Source organism: Ascaphus truei, chromosome 10 (genome assembly GCF_040206685.1).
Source record: "Ascaphus truei isolate aAscTru1 chromosome 10, aAscTru1.hap1, whole genome shotgun sequence".
NCBI classification, from domain to species: Eukaryota; Metazoa; Chordata; class Amphibia; order Anura; family Ascaphidae; genus Ascaphus; species Ascaphus truei.
In genome coordinates, this window is record NC_134492.1 from 32524371 (window position 1) to 32542515 (window position 18145).

General features: G+C 39.8%; 1 protein-coding gene across 1 annotated transcript in view; it reads right to left on the reverse strand.

Annotated features, from left to right (window-relative positions):
- The window catches only part of DPYD (dihydropyrimidine dehydrogenase), a 755572-nt gene that overhangs the window by 195690 nt on the left and 541737 nt on the right, over positions 1-18145 (reverse strand). The window contains 3 exon segments of the mRNA XM_075616482.1: positions 909-945; positions 947-990; positions 10881-10949. Of these exon segments, the coding sequence (XP_075472597.1) occupies positions 909-945; positions 947-990; positions 10881-10949 (150 nt within the window).

The following is an 18145-nucleotide window of genomic DNA, read 5'->3' on the forward strand; positions in this document are numbered from 1 at the left end:
CGCTCTTTCTCTCTCTATATATATATATATATATATATATATATATCCATATATATATGTTTCATTTTCTTTTTTTCTTTGGTTTTGTAATTCCTTACATTAAAATAAGAAAGTGCAGAACCACAGCCTAGTCCCTGAAAGTGAGTGTTCCTTGACATGGATCCGGGGATCCAGACAGATTCTAAACCCATTGACATGTCTAACCTTAAGTACTATTGCTCATAATTTAACAATGATGTTCTATAATTTCTTGTGATTTCTAATAAAAGTTGCCACAACTGTTCCTTGTGAGTTCCCCAATAAAAATAGGCCTGGACATACATTAGCTGTCAGATCAGTAGCTGGACTTCTTTTCCAGACCCTCTAAAACTCAAAGTATATGTATGTTTGTCTTTAAGAAGGAAAAGCTTCTTTGATTGGTATGGGACATGGATCAAATCTATTTTGGTACTGATTAAATATAAATAAAAATAATTTTGCTTGTCCCAATGCACATCTTGAAAAGCATGATCATGTGCTAAAAAAAACCAAAATGCTTCTTGTGCTGTGCCCCATTTAGCACAAAATCACAATGGGCTTAAACATTTGGTACAATATTTTGCTTCAGGGACCTTGGATCAACATTAAGAATGAATAAAAATATAGCATTTAAATTCAACTAATTCTGCCTCAGTGCTTTAGAAACGATTTGCTATAATATTGCTTTCCATCAAGCATAGTCCAATTTTGGTCCTCCATAAAACGAAACACTTGTGCAATTTCCTTTTATTTCTACTTTAAGTAATAAATATTTAAACAGTCCTAGCCTAGAGAATTCAGTCTCTGTGGTTTTTCCACTTAGGAACAACAGCTGTTAACATGCTAACTCTGCTGAGAAATGAAAGTTGAAATGTTAAGTCCTACTGTACCTGTCCACAGGCCAGACCCATGCCCCTCTCTCCCATGCATGGGGCAGGATAGATTTAACTCCAGGGCATCTGCACCAGATACCTGTAAAACGTGAAAACAGAGTAAGACTCAATTCGAAACGGAATTAACGCTTTGAATTAGGGCAATTGCAAAAAGTCAAACATGTTTCTATTGTCAAAACAGGTATCTGAATATTTCATATATCATGTCAACATGTACGGTTCATAACCTTCATATAGACATATCAATATATGTTAATCAATATTTTCACAGTGGATTTCAAATGGCTTTTCTATTTGTAAATTCGCAGTCACTTTATGTAATATGCTAAATTCCTACAGTAAGTGTGAGCAAATACTTGTGCAGTATGACAGAAATTACATTTGATGACAGAAGAATCAATGTGTTGCATTTCCATCTCTAACAAATAAAACACTATTTAAGTCTTTAACGGTTGAATCCCTCCTAGGATAGTGACATGTTTAGCCAATCAATGTCTTTTTTTTTTTTTTTAAAGTATTTTTAATTATTTAGTAAAACTGCGCGGCTGATACTTGGAAGAGGTTTGATTGTCTCTGGCTTCTCGCCTTTGTGTGATGTCACTGTGTACAGGCAATTACGGTAGAGAAAACAGTTGATGGACAACCAATCCCACATTCAGATGGCGTAAAGGAAAGGCGCGGTTATTTGGTTATACAGTATAGCTATGTTTTATATGGCACAATCACGTTGGGTAAAATAAGTAAAGTTGGCTGTTTAACAAGTAACCAGATATATTAACAAAAAATAAATTATATTTATTATGTCAGGTGAAGTAGAACTAGACCGATGGGGCATATCAGTAAATACTGTTTTCATGTGTCTTAAAACTACAATTGAAACAAAACAAAAAGTGGTACACAGTTAGACCTGGTATTTTGGGACCAAGATTCTGCCATGTCAGCATTAAGCACAAAAAAAGAAAAGCAAATACTTTTTTTTTAGTAATATACAATGCAAATTAATTATCTCGTTTTGCTTTAAAGTTAAAATTAGAAATTATTTTACATCACAGTTGTGGGTTTTTGTTAAGTCCCTTTGTCACCAGGGGTGCGTAAAGTTTTTCGCGCCCCCCGCCCCCCCAGCGCTCGTGGCCCCCTTCTCCAGTGAGCCGGCTTCAAATGACGTGACGTCACATGACCCCGTCGCGTCACGTCATTGTCATGGCGACGTGACCAGAAGACGGCTGAATCCCGGTAAGTTGAGTTTGCATAGGACTGGTGAGGTCCCCCGGTATTTAATTTAAATGCCTCGGGGAAGAACACGGGGCCTCTGCAACCAACTGCGCCCCCCAGAAAAATCCCACACCCCCAGTTTACGTATTCCTGGTTTACATCATCCGAACACTTACAGGGGCAGATCTATAAAGCTCCGGTATTGACTTAACGATAAGTTAACTTACTGTAAATTAATGTCTCGTTAAGTGCCAACCGCCATCTTCAAAGCTCACTAACGCTGTGTGAAGTGCTTTTTTCAGTCGTAGCGAGCCCTTGCGTTACTATATCGGACGTTAATGCTAATTATATGCAAAATAGGTATTCCCTTTAAACACGCATATCCGCAGAGCTCCGTTATAGTTATCGCAGGGATATAACGTAACGTTACAGTAGTTAGATCATAGCTAAACTTGGCGTTACTCACATCCAGTTCCTGCAATAGGTCTCTTACAGGGTCTTGATAAGTGTTAGACAACAGTAAGGGATGATTTAACTATCATATTGTTATTTACAAGGTTCTTTCTTGTCTTCTATTGTTAAACTTTAATTAAACACCTATTCAGGCTCTTAATGGGAGTAAGGCTGCCTTTCGGTAAGAAAGGCTTAAAGCCATGTTATTTGCAGCTATTGTAACACAATGAGGTGCTCACTTAACTTTGCTTATGTTAATGAGGTAGATAACGACCATTGCTTTTGCATATATTTAGCTTTGTGGATACACGTTAAACTCATGGAAAATTACATCTGTAACCTATTTAGATAACGTCATGTTATTTGCCCTGATTTAACAGCTCTGTGGATCTACCCCAAAGGTGGGTGAGAAATGCCCAACTTAGATTTTAGTTTTCACATATTTATCCCGTGTTTGATATTAAACTCAGATGTTTGCCAGTTAAATGTTTTCACTTTGAAAGGCCCGTCTGCAATGACAGTTGGAGCTTGTTGGAGTTTATGTACTAAGCTTCACAAACAGGGTTTTTTGTTAACTCAATAGGATTTATCTGCATCAATATATGAAATTTCCCAATCTGCACTTAGCTGCGTCAAAAATTATTTTATTTTAACATGAGGGATACATTAAAAATATTTTCAAACAGCAAATTTTGTGTTATATACGTATGACGTCTACATACAGTACACAAGACATTTTTTTTTTTAAAGTTCGTTTTCATTTTTTCGATGCAACACATATTCAAATTTGATGTTCGTACACAGGGCCCATTGACTGGACAAGAACACACCATCCGACCCATACAAAATCAATGAAATCTTCAACCTCAGGCAAAAAAAGGTTGTGTGAGATTTTAGTAGTGTGGTAATGTTTGGATTATATTTGCAATGGCTGTTTTTGCTAGCCAGTTCATTCCCAATGTCCTAGAAGTCCTAATTTTAACATAGTTGAAACATAACTTTACGTTATGGTTTATAACCGACATAATGACTGGTTAGGTCTGTAACACCACGTACTTCTTCCTGAAAGAGAATGACCTGTTTAGAACTGATGAGTTGCAGTACCATTACCTAATTATATTTATTTTTCTTGCAGTAACCTGTGTTCTCGTGCAGCTAATACTTCAGAATGTGAACAAGACCACATGTCGTGAGGCTTACCACCACATATAGTGAAGATGACCTCATGCTGTGTCTTTCTCTTTCACATAAAGTAAGCCATAAAAAATAAAAAAATAACTGCATGGAGGTTAAAAAATGTCCTACTCTTTTCACAAATAGTCTTGTGAAGGTTTTGGAAGTAAATTATTTTAATTCTTTCTGTATATACATTTTTTTAAGTGATTTAAATGTGCATATATAGAGAATGGAAGCACATTACAACGTAGAAGGAAGTACAGTAGGGTCCTACATGACAAGATTCATACATGCACTAGCATATACAGTACTATACCAGTTGTTTCCAACCTCTTTTTAGTTTGGTTAAGGAACCCTACAATTATATTGTGAAATTTTGAAGAACCCCAACCCTCTCTAATAGTGCGTCTGAGATCTGATACATTGCAAATTCTTCTGTATTTAATACAACTTTAAAATGACCTGCAAATTGCAAGAGACACTTTTAGGGATGCCCGGGGAACCCGGTTGAAAAACACTGTACTATGCTATTGTCACATACTGTAACAAACAGCAATTAGCTAGAATCATAGGAGGACCTTCCTCTGGGGTAAATGGATACTCTGATATCTAGATATTCCTAAGGAACTAGGGATGGAAACATTGGGGTTTTACACCACTTAATGTTTGTGTGTAACATAATAAATCATCACTTTGAATTGACCTGATTGCCCAGTGCTGATTTGACAAACCCCTTATTGGATATTCAATCAAAATGAATGGTTGGTCAGTGTAGCATTCTACCTTTTGCAAATGATATTTAGAGATATGCAGCTACTGTACATATCAGACGCAAAATGTGTGATGGTTTTGCCAACTTGTGTTTCAGTATTAAGATAAGTAAACATTATGATTTAGAGAATATGCAAGCATATCAATCCTTGTGTGCTCATGTCTCTGTAAGAGTATTTGTTCCGTGAAGCTTATTGTAAGTAGATATAGACCACTGGAGTGTACTTGCTGGTAGGGGATTTCATTGACTTTGCATGAATTTTCAAGCAAATGATTGCTTACATTTTTATTTCTACATAGGTTTTTGCCAAACACCACTCACATCAGCATCTCAAATATCCCTATTCATAACTGAATTATAACTAACTTTACAGGGATCATGTTACAATATTTTACTTTTGTGTTACTTATGTGCTTAAATGTCTTTTTTTTTTTTAATGCTTTTTGTGTCTGCATTATTCTTCAATTTACATAAGAATGTTCATTGGCTACTGTGTATTATACAATTAGAATATACGCCTGTTTTCTTAAGTAGTGAACATTCTTCTGTAGTGTCTTCTGTAGAGAAAAAAATGTGTGAATTACGTACTTTGAAATCCATATATTTGTCAGATAAAAATCTGCTAATAATGTTTTTCATAACCTACTGTAGTTGCTTCTCCCCCCCAAATGGTTTGTATCCCATTCTTGGACTGAATTCACAGCAGTTACATTCTATTACACCCCAAATAAATGTATTCACTTCATAAGAAGCATATGAACAACAGAGATACCCAGTGCTGTACAGATAGCTATGAAATGAAAAGGACACCCTCTTAAAATTACGTACACACTGGTTCTGTAAAATCCCTCTTCTTACATTGCGCGCACGTTTTCTTATTCTTTGAAGGGTGTACGTCATGTTCGTACATATGAATGCATTAAGAATTGTTGGCGTCTACTTGCATATATTTTTCACGCCAAGAAAAATTTGACAGACAATTTTTATGTATTTCTGGTGAACAAAAATGGTGCAATTTTTTATACATATTATTTGCATATGTGCACCACTGACAACCTACAAACTCAGCCTCCAAATTCCCTCCACTGTCATTTTCCTAGTGAAAAAAAATGTTGGATCACATGCAGCACAACACATCACAATTAGTTTTATATTTTGGCGCATTAAGTCTCATGAATTTGCTACCCTTCTGGGTGTCACGTTTATTACAAAATAGTTTTTTTTTTAAACAATGTTTTATACCTTGTATATAGAGCATCCATGAACAATGTCATTACTCCAGCATTTGTAGGAAAATTAAAGTATCAATCTCTGTGCTACTTTCACCTCACGGAACCCCTTAGTTACCAAACTAATACTGCATTAGTTGCAGGTGACCCGTAGGGTATCTCCAATATAGCCACTGTTAGTTGTTGGTGTCCTGCATGGTGAATTCAACATGGTCGATAACATTGCATGCTCCTATTTGCCCGCGGATCTTGCAAGACTTAAACGGTCATATTGTTTCCCCAGCTTGAACCGCGGAGCCGGCAACTAACATGGTCATCAGCGGCGGATTTCAAAATCCGCTGCCCCTAAGCACTTGCCTGTGTCAGCCGTCTCCTTTCTGTCGCCCTCCTGCATCCCTGTGTCAAATTACACTGCAGATGTCACGAGCATGATCTTGTATGGCGGCACAATGACATGTCAATGAGACACTGTGTGACGCCTCATTTGTGATGTCCGCAGCATCATTTGATGCTGGGATTCCAAAGGAACAGGAGGGCGACAGAAGGAGTGGGCTGACACAGGCAAGTGCCTTCCCATTAGGTCCAATTGGCCCGAGAGAGCGGCAAAAGCATATGGGGCGGAAATGTTTGCCCCCCAAAAAATTTGCCACCCTAGGCCTAATGGGAAATCTGACACTGATGGTCATTATCTCGGTATCCTTGGGGGTTCCCCGAACTGTAAATAGCACGGTTCAGAACTGGGGGAATCACTGGTTCCGACTGCGTAAAAGTATAAGTGAAAGAATATCCCAGGAGGAATTGTTCCTTTTAATTGGGGAACATGGGTCCCTGGTTCTAGAGATATTAAAAAGATGAGAAAATACATAAATGCCCTTCATAACCATATGTTCTTGTGGTCCATGCACTTTCATTGTCAGCGTTCCTGATCATAAAGGCAATCTAAGATCAAAGATGGGCGAATCGGCCTAAATCAATTTCCTGGATTTTCTCGCACTTTCCCCCCAAAATCCGTTTCACAGTGAAAAATCCACGGATGGATTTGGTCAGTTTTTACCCGCCCAAATTCATCAAAATCCGCCATTGGATACAACCGGTTGAGGGATTTGTAGAAATCAATCCATGGATTCCGCAATCCGTTGGTGGATTCTAAAGAATCGCTGAATCCTCGGATTGGATTCTGCAAATCAATCCACGGATTTTGGAATCTACGGAGTGTGTTGTAATAATAATAAAAAATCTGCAAAACGCGAATTGCCCTTTTTGAGGTTTGATCCGCTGAAATCTACGGACCAAAGGAACCAACCGACCCCCTGAGGATCCAAATCCGCTAAAAAAATTCACATATCTCTAGCTGAGATGTTTTGATTTGTGCTGTGTGAAACTTTCTTACAGTATGTTGTCATGCATTGGGATAATAGCGAGGAAGTTAACGAAGATTTTTTTTCCATTCCCAGTAATGCCCATGGATACCATATTTATTCATTTTAAATATGTTCAATAATAGAGGGTTTCAGAAATGACAGTATGTGGTCATGAACCAGGACATCCTCTGGATCAAAACATGATGTTTTGGGGCAAAGCAGTTTGCTCCAGCTTTAAAATGTCCAGAAGTAGATACTAGTACAACAACATCTAGGTAATTGCTAAACCACATCAATCTCCATATTTGACTTCTATGGCTCCTGTGTTCAAATCCCAGCAACGATAATTGTACCTTTCCCCTTTACCTTGTGGACATTATATAATTTGTCCATTATATAATTCAGTAACAACAGTGATGTATACAACATATCTCAGGAGCTTTAATATCTAAGAAACATGTAGAAGTCATTGTTTAATGGTATTACTAGAACAAAGCATTTTCAAAGTGAGTTTGACCCATACTAACATTCCATTATTTTATTGTAGTCTATTGGATTATTCCAGGCAAGTTTGCCCTTAAACAATTCATGTTAAAATTAGACTGCTGTAATTTAGCATCCATGGTTAGACAATACAAGTCCTCTTTTTCCACAATCAGAGCACCCTCGTGTTTGTACAATTCAAGCAATAAAATATCCAGCAAATGAGGCTTAAACCTAATATACGTAATCCATTTTGTAAGTGGCCTAAACTACCACTAAATGCCCTGACGATGCTTTCAGCTCTTGACCCCTGCCATGCATGGCACTTTACATTGAGAATTATTGTTTAATCAATAACTTACTATTGACCACTTTGGTGCCGGGTGGGTCTGCACTAAATTGCCTTGCAGTGCAACATTGGGTTAAAATAGACACTAAAGATAGAAATTATAAACCACCACACAGCACAGCTTCTCAGTCAAGAGAGCAGCTTATCTGCAACATTGTTCACAGTAAATCAAACATTGGAACAATGAGTAGGATTTAAAGATGACGATAGTTTTTAACCTGCTGTAGTACTGTACATTGAATTTTAGATTTACACTCCCGCCCCCTTCAAATTGACAGCCATTAAAGATGAAAAGAACATGAAGCATTGCAGTCTTATAAAAAGGAGAGCAGGCAGCATAATACAGCCATTCATCACAGTCAGCTTAAAGTGGTAACGCTCTTGTCAAGCATGGATTTCACAAAAGATTTCATGGTCAATTAGTTAAATACAGGTATAAAATGGACCGGGTCCTGAAGATCAGAAAGCCAATTACTGATTATGTTTAATTTCACTTCCCTAAATCCCAGAAGTGACTTTTTTTTTGTAGTTTTACAATGTACAGTATACAGAATATAGAATCTGCAATATACAGTTAGATGCATGAAAACACTTTTTGAAGCAAAACCAATTAGCAATCCATTATAGTTAGCTTAAATCTAAGGTTTAAAAAGAACCGAGTTGTGTTATTTGTAGTCTTTTAAATAGTATGATAAGCATACAATGAGTGGATTTTGTTTTCTGCCATCTGCTATCACAGTGAAGAGGCTTCACACAGTTATTTCTTTCTTTCAAAATGTAATTTAAATTGGAAAGTATAAGCACAGCAGTCTTAGTTTGTGGAAGACTCATGCAATGAAAAATGGTGTTAATGATTTAAAGCAATTAGGCATTGCAACATGACTTGCATAGTATGTTACTGATTCTCTTTGACCATGTACACAACCATGGTCTTTGTGATGTCATGCAATAGCAGAGTATACATACATCTCAAATTATGGTTCACAGCAGGTTTAATTGTGAGTCAATGCTTACAGATTCTAAACTGCTCAACACCACAAGTAACTCCCTTTTCTTTTAAATGCCAGTACATCTCCCTGCTTGGTTATTTTTTTGCTATTTTGCTTTCGATACGAACTGTACTTGATCTATTTATCCTTTTTTTGAGGTTCTTAACCAGGAGACGAATAGGAGACACATTCAAGACAAGGGGTAGAAAGATGGACTTACACTGATGTGTCAAATGTGTGTGTATGACCAAACTTGGCCACTGATCTAAACTGGATTTTAACATACTACACTATATTTCGTTTTGTGTTTTTCTCTATTTTTTGGACCCAGGTGTCCTGGAACTTTTTACACATTATCTCTTCTCAACTTGGTATGGGGTTGCAGACCTAGCTGGGGCGGCATCAATAAGGAATGTCAGATTTCATCGCTAAAATGTGTGCATTTTGGTTTTATCAACCCTTCTATTCATGTGCATTTTCTACCCCTTTTCACATATATACATTAAATCGGTACAGAAATGGTGAGGAGTCATTCTTGAGTTTGAGTGACAGGAGATAAAGCAAGTGACAAAGTCTTCATTCCGGAAAGAAAATCTTGTAATAAATGTAAGGTATTGCACAGACACAACAGTTATCTATGCTAGTAAAGGAATACTGTATGTTGACTATATTGTTTATAATTATATATAGAGTGACATCAAATGTATTTGGATCAGAGTGAGTATTTCCATTGTATCTCTCTCCTGTTTGCTAGATTTCCCTTCACCCGACTGGTTCAGATTGGCAACGATATGCCAACCTCTAATGTTGGCTAAAACCAGTGACTTTTTAAAGCATGAAGTATAGCTCGCCTGATGGAAATTACCCTGTTTGATTATTACATAGAAGAGAAAACTAGAAAACTTCAGAAACTTGGTAGGGAAAAATACTAAATAGAGTGGATGAATACACACTTACAAATGTAGGTCCTCCTGTGCCACACAAGATACATACTGTATCACGGACAGAGACAACAGCACAAACCATGGGAATAATATTCAACCTGGACATGGTAGAATAGATGCATGAACATCTCTGAGAGGCCCATACAGGGTCTTATATCTACGTTTCATTGTCTTTAACTTTCAATCACAAATCCTTAATCAACAGGTCTAACTACACCATCTGAAGAATTTATAGTCAGCTATGGTAGGGTATTTGCTTGATATGATTGTTGAGCTTACTCCCTAAAATGTGTCTCCTTACATAGAATTAATGTTTTTACTGGCAATAATAAAACATGCCATAAAAATAGGTTTCACTTTATTGATTAAATGTGCCCCAGACAGACAGAAATGGCCAAAACTAATATAAACACACTACAGATGCAGCCAGATTCATTTAGCAGTTTGCCTCAAGGAAACTGCAGCTGAATTGCAACCTGACAATGGCCAGATCACAGCTTCCCCAGTAGACTAATTTCCCATAAGGATTAACACAGCCGGGGTCGCTGCTTCTAAATGGGAGTCCCTGATGGGAAATTCCCTCCTGCGCTGCACTTGGCTGTTATCAATGCCACACTTGTGCGGCGGTTCACCCACAGCAAGTGCGGGGCAGGGTGGAGATGAATCTGGCTGCATCTGTATGACCAAAATGGACTAAACAATGCTAAGCCACTACGCGCCTAATAGACCATTCAAAACAATGGATTTAAGACACCTAAAGACTTACTATAGCCCTGTTTCATAAATATGGCTCTATGTGAGCAAAAACACGTTGAAATTAATGGCATACAGGAACTTATATCTGTCACTAATATAAAAAATTAAATGCAATGATCTTACAATAGTCAAACGGATATTTTCCCATTCAATGATCAATTTGATTCATTTACAGTATATATACTATTTAAAAAGCATACAAGAAAGAAAGAGCCTTCAAAATATAATATCTCGTAAACCATTACCTCAGCCATCTTGGAAAGCTCTGTCCAGTCATCCTTACTGTAGCCGCACATAATGCTTGCAATAAGAATCTGAAATACAAGGAACATGAGAATAAAACACATTGCACATTATTAGAGGAAACCCCATTAAAACCTGCATAGGTCACTTATAATCCAGCAATACACATCAATCCCTGTGATAACATAGCAGAATATGTTTTATGCCTTATTAACTTTGGTTTCATAGACTTACAATGTTTATTGATTTTCAAATGTAATTTGTGTTTAGTGTATCTATCTCAATTTAGACAATATTCACTTGTACAACGGTGCAAAGTTACACAATGATCACAGCATAATAATGATAATTATTTACGTAACTGGTTAGTTACAGATCTCCTGTAAGAATTCTAATTTTAATAACTACCATAAAACTAGCACATTTGAAACATCATGAAACTTTGTACAAGTGCATGCAAATAAGTGCATGTCAAATCAATTCATCCACTGGTTGTTCCTGAACCTCTAGATAAGACAAACCTCTCCATGGGTATTTCAATTAATAAATCCCTGTTGGTACGCAGTGATCATACAATAAGACCCAAAAGGATCCAAAAGAATCCTATGATAAGCACACGCTCTGGATATCAAAGCGGTGACCATATAAGTCCTAAAGGTATAAATAACCTTGATCACTATAAGTGATTATGGATGTATGACTTCACTAATACACAACCTCCTATACAGATCATGTAGGATACGGACGAAAAATAATAAAGTTTTATTTATACTATATGTTTAAAAATGCATGGAAAGTAATTAAAAAACCTCCATGAACAAAGGGAATAGGCGGTTAACCAAAGTTAAATGTAGTGTGAGTCTGATAAGCATACACCAGCATAAACCAGACAACATAAAAACCTGTATTAGGTGTGTGGGATATGTTGCAGTTATATATGAACCCCAGAAGCCGAGTCCTGTGTCCCCACTACCCCCGGCGGACGATTCAGCCCACCTGTTACCAGCAGGTATATGCACCATACACCGTAGTAATGGACAAATCTCCCACCGGGTGGGGGAAACACTGTTACATTTGGAGGCGCTGCTGAGATCTGTAACAGGACAGGCTTTCAGCGAAACAAAGCTGGAAGTAACAAGGTATGCTTCCAGAACAAGTGCTAATGAAGGAGGGAGACTAAGTGTAGTGTCATGGGGACCATCCCTGCAAGGAACTACAGCTTAGACTGCCCTATTGGGTGAAAGGGTCTGGAGACACAAAGGCTAATGCTGTTCTAAGTCGCCTGAGGCAGGTAGTCGGGATGCTTGAGGGGGGTGCTTTGGTTAACTTAGTCCCCGAGACCCTTGGAGAGGGTCCACGATGCTGGCAGCTAAGAGGAGGTGATGTCCGGTACTGATAGGGAGTATCATAGGAGGGGTGCCTTAAGTACAAGGTGTCTAGACCCCTCTGTTGGAAGAAGCCCAGAGTGCCACTAGCCAGTAGCCAGATCATGGAACTACAGAGTGCTTGCAATGGACTGTAATCGTGTGCAGCGTATCGAGATGGAGCTTTGCTAGCCTGAGGAACAACCTACTCTTGGTAGACTGCTAATCTATGAGGACCCACGAGGTATGGTTTCCTGCTGGAATCGCAGTCACTGTGTGATCTGTGAAGGGATTGTGCCCAAGATGGCGGTTCCCCTGTCTAGGAATGCACCACTTGAGTTACATGAGCTTAAATGGCAGCTCACGCCAAGGCTGGAGAGCTGCATGCAAACTTTTGCACAATCCTGCGTTGATCTGGTGTGAAAGCCAGAACCCCACCCAAGCGATGTGACTGGCTCAACCAGGAGTCAGTCATGCCCCGTTCACGTCACCGTGTGCCCCTCCTCTAATCTCCACCAGAGGGAGGGGACATGCCATCAGCCAATGCCTAAAGACTTTGGATAATAAGGATGGTACCGGATGCAGCGGACCGCACCCTCAGTTCTTCGGAATCAGCATTCACAGAGGTGTAGCGCAGAGCCAAGAGAGTGGGTTAATGACTGATTAAAAATATTCTTTATTCATACATAAAAAAAGAGGAAATGGAGGTGCAACACCCTCCTACATGTTTCGTGCACCAATCACTTTATCAAGGAGTGATACCACCATCTCTGGTTCCTCTTAGGGGACCGGGTCTGGTTCCGTCTCAGCCTGTTCTATGGTCATTGGGATATTCTAATCCACTTGGGCCTCATCTCAGGCACACAGGCCCTCCAAAACCTCTATACTTGAGGTAGATCGTTGCTTGTTACACTACCGACACACTTTATTGCAGCACGGCTAGCACCGCAAGCCGGGGGATGCCCCGGCGTGCTAGCCGCACTCCCTCAGCGTGCCGCGCATCACCGATGCGCGGTCACGCGTCATCGGGTGCCTGCGCCCCCTGCACGCGCGTCCAGGGCTCCTCGAGGGAGCCCTGGTGTCCTGCGATGTGGGGTACGGCAGCAGGGGGTTCCGGGGGACCCGGCGGACCCGGCAGCGGGAGGGAGAGCGCCCCGATCGGAGGGCGCTCTTCCGCTGCTTCGGCGCGCGCCCGGCACCCTCCGGCGCGCGCCCGGCACCCTCCGGCGCGCGCCAGGTTACTGCTGCGGCCGAGAACGGGCAAATGCTCGAATAAACTCGGCCGCAGCAGTAGCAGCAGGATTGACCACCCAGGTATTGGGGTCGGCCGCATCCTTTTCTGTGAATCCCGAAGGCAGCAGCAGCGTGGGCTTCAGGAAATGTGCTCTACAGCGGCCACACTGGGCTCCCAGGACTGGAAAGTCACATTTTGGACAGAGGCATCGAAGGTACCTCTTCCCTGCCACTGTTACCACCAAGAGTCCTCCTGGTAGTCTGTAGTGGTCTATATCCATAGTAGCCATTCGTTTCTGAAGACACGGGCACAAGAGCAAGGGGTAGCTCACTTCTTTCACTGCCAGGCACCGAAGAACTGAACCAAGATCTTATCCCTATCTCCGTGAGCCCGGATGGGATTTCAACCCAGTAGGAAGTGACGTGAGACGCCAAATCGGAGAATCACTCAGTGATCGGGCTGCGGAGAGAAAGCCTAAAGACAGGGAGAAGGCGCACGACTCCAAGCGTCCAACACTTTTTATGTGTCCATTTAATATGTACACAATGTGAGTACATATTTGCTGCTTATTTTATGTGAGATAAAGTTTCAGATTGGTCTGCACAATTGGTTTCTTCTTTTTCTTATGAGATTTATCTGCAAACAAGAGATCCTGATCTAGTTACCTGGATATTATTCTATCTGCCCGTATATCGTGTGAAAACTGTAAGTAGGCACTTTGAAAGAGCTAAGACTCCTACTACCTTCTTCAAAATTACATAATAATACTACTATATTTTTCTTCCTTTTCTTTTCTATATTTTGCAATCCTTTTCTTAATTTTTGGGGTAATCCTGATACATATGCTCCCTCTGAATCCAGGACAAGTCTCAACATATTACTCATTTGTATGGGGGAAGGGGGAATGCTGCATCATTGTTTTCAGAGGACCCCTCCAGGTTCAACCAGGGGGGGGGGGGGGGAATTGCTGCTTTAGAGAGGATGGTGAGGTTGGGGGGCCAGTAAGGTTAAGGTTGCAGTTGTTCAGGCAGGAGAGAATGAGGGCATACATTAACCATTTTAGTAGTAGAGAAACAGAGAGAAGCTTATATAGTATATTAGCAATGTTATAAAGAAGGAAGTGGCAAGATTAATAGATGTAGCCAATGTTATTTCACCCGTTAATGCAACTCATTGTGCTACTAAAAACAATGATAAAGGAGATAACATGTGTTATTTAATGCATTCTTTTGTGTGTTAACTTGCATTAACAGTGGTAATAATGTCTACTACATTTGTAGAAAAAACATTAAGGTGAGAGAAGAATAAAAGAGAAGACACAAAAACAATGGGCTTGGTGAACTGCATAGATTGTAGCTTTATTACAGTACCTATGATGGAAAAAAGCACAATGGGGCTTGATTTAAGTGGGATTATGAGCAGCTCAGTCTTTGACAGATTGAGTTTAAGGCCTCTGCTCTAGCTACCATCCAGGATGAGATTGCCATGAAACATTTTGAGAACCTGGACTGTACTGCAGGTGTGAGGTTAGGTGTGGCTAATATGGTTGTGTGCCATCAGCATACAGGTAATACTTGAAGCCCCAAAAATTAATAAGGTCACCAAGAGAGATGTACAAATGTAGCTAGACTTACTGTGTTCGGCACCGAAAACAGAAAGGATTAATGCTGCTTCTGAATGGGACCCTCACAGCGTTAACTCATCAAAGCCACCAACCATCAAACCTTATAGTGTGAAGGAGCTGCACAGTGGTACATGACACACTCTTCCCTGGTATGGAATCAGTCTCCATGAGTGTGCCGTATCTGAGAGCAGCGCAGAAGGTAAGAAACAGTCTCAGTGTCTGTCCAGCCACTTGATGATGCACATGACCAAATATGGGTAACTACATAATAAGGAGGAATACTATAGGATAGGACCATATTCATTCATATACATAATCAAAGTGGTTGGACAGATTGTATTCCCCCTCATGATGTGCACATGGCACACTCACAGAGACTGCTTCTGTACCGTAGAAGAGTGTGCCATGTATCTCTGTGCAGCTCTCCTACACTGTTTAGACTGAGAGGATTAATGCTGCCTGGGTCCTCTTCAGAAGCATGGACCCAAGCAGCATTAATCCTCCCATGCCACAATTAATTCCTGCAAGCACTGTCCCCAGCGCCGCAGATTTTTTCTTATTTGTCCTCGGTGCCGGGAAGTTTGGCTACATCTGTATAGAGAGAAAATAGGAGAGGTCCCAGAACCAAGCCTTGAGGAATACCAACAAATAGATCGACAGTGGAGGAAGTGGAGTTAGCAATAGATACACTAAAGATCAGAGTGGAAAATATGATCAGACTGGGGGCGACAGGCTGGAGGAGATAGTAAGGAATGGGATCAAGCTGGCAGTAACAGAAGTAAATAGAAAGGAGAAGAGCAATATTTTCTCCTCTATTACAGGGGAGAAAGTATCTAGAGTTTATGAAGGAGGAATCAGGAGAATAGATGTAGTGGAAGCGTAGGGGAAATCTCTCGTCTGATAGTCCACCTTGTCTTTGAAGTAGTCAGCAAAAGTTTTAGTAGAGATGGAGTGTAACAGACTATTAGTAGAAGGTTTGAGGAGAGAGTTTAACATAGAGAAAAGGCATTATGAGTCAGACCTGTGAGTGTTAAGTGTAGAGAAATAACTTTGAATGACAAGAATTAGTGCTGAGTTGGAACAGGAGAAGAGGAATTTTTAGTGGAGGAAACCAGCAAAACTGTGAGACTTCCTCCATAAACGCTCAGAGGTGCAAGTTCAGGAGTGTAGAAACTGAGCCAGGGCTGGTGCAGTGAGATTGCTGTAGATTGGATAAATAATCCTAGTATCATCTACATACACAATGAGACATACTGTACTGTATATACTGTAATTTTGGTGAAGATTACATTTAAGGTGCACAATCAATATTGTATTCATTCACACTAATGTTTCAGAACATATTTAAATGACAGGCACTAGACAATGTGTCTCATCTACTTTGCCTCTTTACACCTAGAAGCCATTTTTAACTCTGAGCATATGATCCATTGTAGTATGTTTTTTTAGTTCTTTTTTTTTGTAGTTTATTAGTGACAAGTGCGTAACCATGTGGTAGAGTAGGTATCAAAACGAGACTCAAATATATGCAGAACATCACAGCCTTTTTAATCCTTTGAATGATCATGCCTTAAGCAAACCAATATTTTTTTATCTTTACTTTGGAGTACAGTGCGTTAAACAATCAATAGGCCATCAAAGAGCTAGTTTCATATATGCCAACGAAAAGGCACAGTGGAAACATCTTGTTGCCCTTATTTGATGCATTTAATAAAAACAAAAGCCGAAATGCTGTAAGTGCATAAAAAAAATCCCCAGAAGTCAAAAGACTTATCTACAACAGACCACCCGCGTGCACCATACTTTGCCATAGCATATGTGACCCACTGGAAACATGCATCCCAGACAAGCTGCAGACACAGAGATTCTGGCCACATGTCAGTCACAAAATCATTAACTGTGTATCTTCTTCCACAGTTATTTATCAGATGTTTAATGGAAGTTAATGGCTACAATGAACATGTAAAAAAAAGCTAGTATGAGACAAACAAAAGGGAAAGTACAATGTAAAATACTGAACCAAGCATATGCTAAGATTCATGTCTTGCTAGATCATAGCTCATTGTTGCTAACCAGCCTGTAAATAGACCTCAAAAACGTGACCAGAATATTTCCTATTGTGAGGAACATTGGAAATCAAGGCAACAATTTCAATTCAGGATATACTAAATTTTTTATTAGACAAAAGCACAAGCATGTCAGAGGTGAGTTGCTGTAAATTAGAAGTGGCTGAGTTAGGTTTTGTCAAATGATATTCATGAAGCCTGAAACTCCTTTGGGATCATAACAAAGAGTAAAAAAAAGTCTAAAGTCTGATGCTTTCAACAGCTGTTAATTTCATTAACAAGTTTATTAATTAGAGAAACATAGTGCTGTCTTAATCTTTATTACAAAACAGAGCAGAGTAATATTTTAAAAGACACAGTGAAAAGAAATACACTAATTCAGCACAGGATTGGAAGCTGTATCACGATATTAGTATAATATATCACTACCCCCACACCCCATGAAGATGGTTGTGTTAAGTGGTTTGGTTGAGCCCGAGGTGGCCAACTCCAGTCCTCAAGGGCCACCAATGGATCAGGTTTTCAGAATATCTCTGCTTCAGCACAGGTTGCTCAGTGTCTCAGTCATTATGAGCCACCTGTGCTGAAGCAGGGATATCCCGGTGACCTGACCTGTTGGTGGCCCTTGAGGAGTGGAGTTGGGTTAAGTGAATGACAATCCTTCCAATTTGTTTTATTGTAGTTGCTTGTATTTTTTGTATTGGTTTTCAAACATGATTGGAATCAGGGGGCCTGTGTAGGTGAACAACTTTTTTGTCAGGTCCAGATAGCCCCCCACCACTGTGGTTATCCTGATACTTACCAGTTTTAGCTGCTCATGTTCTACCCCCATCGTGAGTTAACAAAATGACCACCAAGACACAGGCCAATAGGAAGTCATAGCGCTTTCCTATTAGATTACGTCCCATGCCATCTTTACAAAAACATCAAATGCACAGGTTGCTAAAACTGAGCTCTGGGATAACTTATTTATTAATGA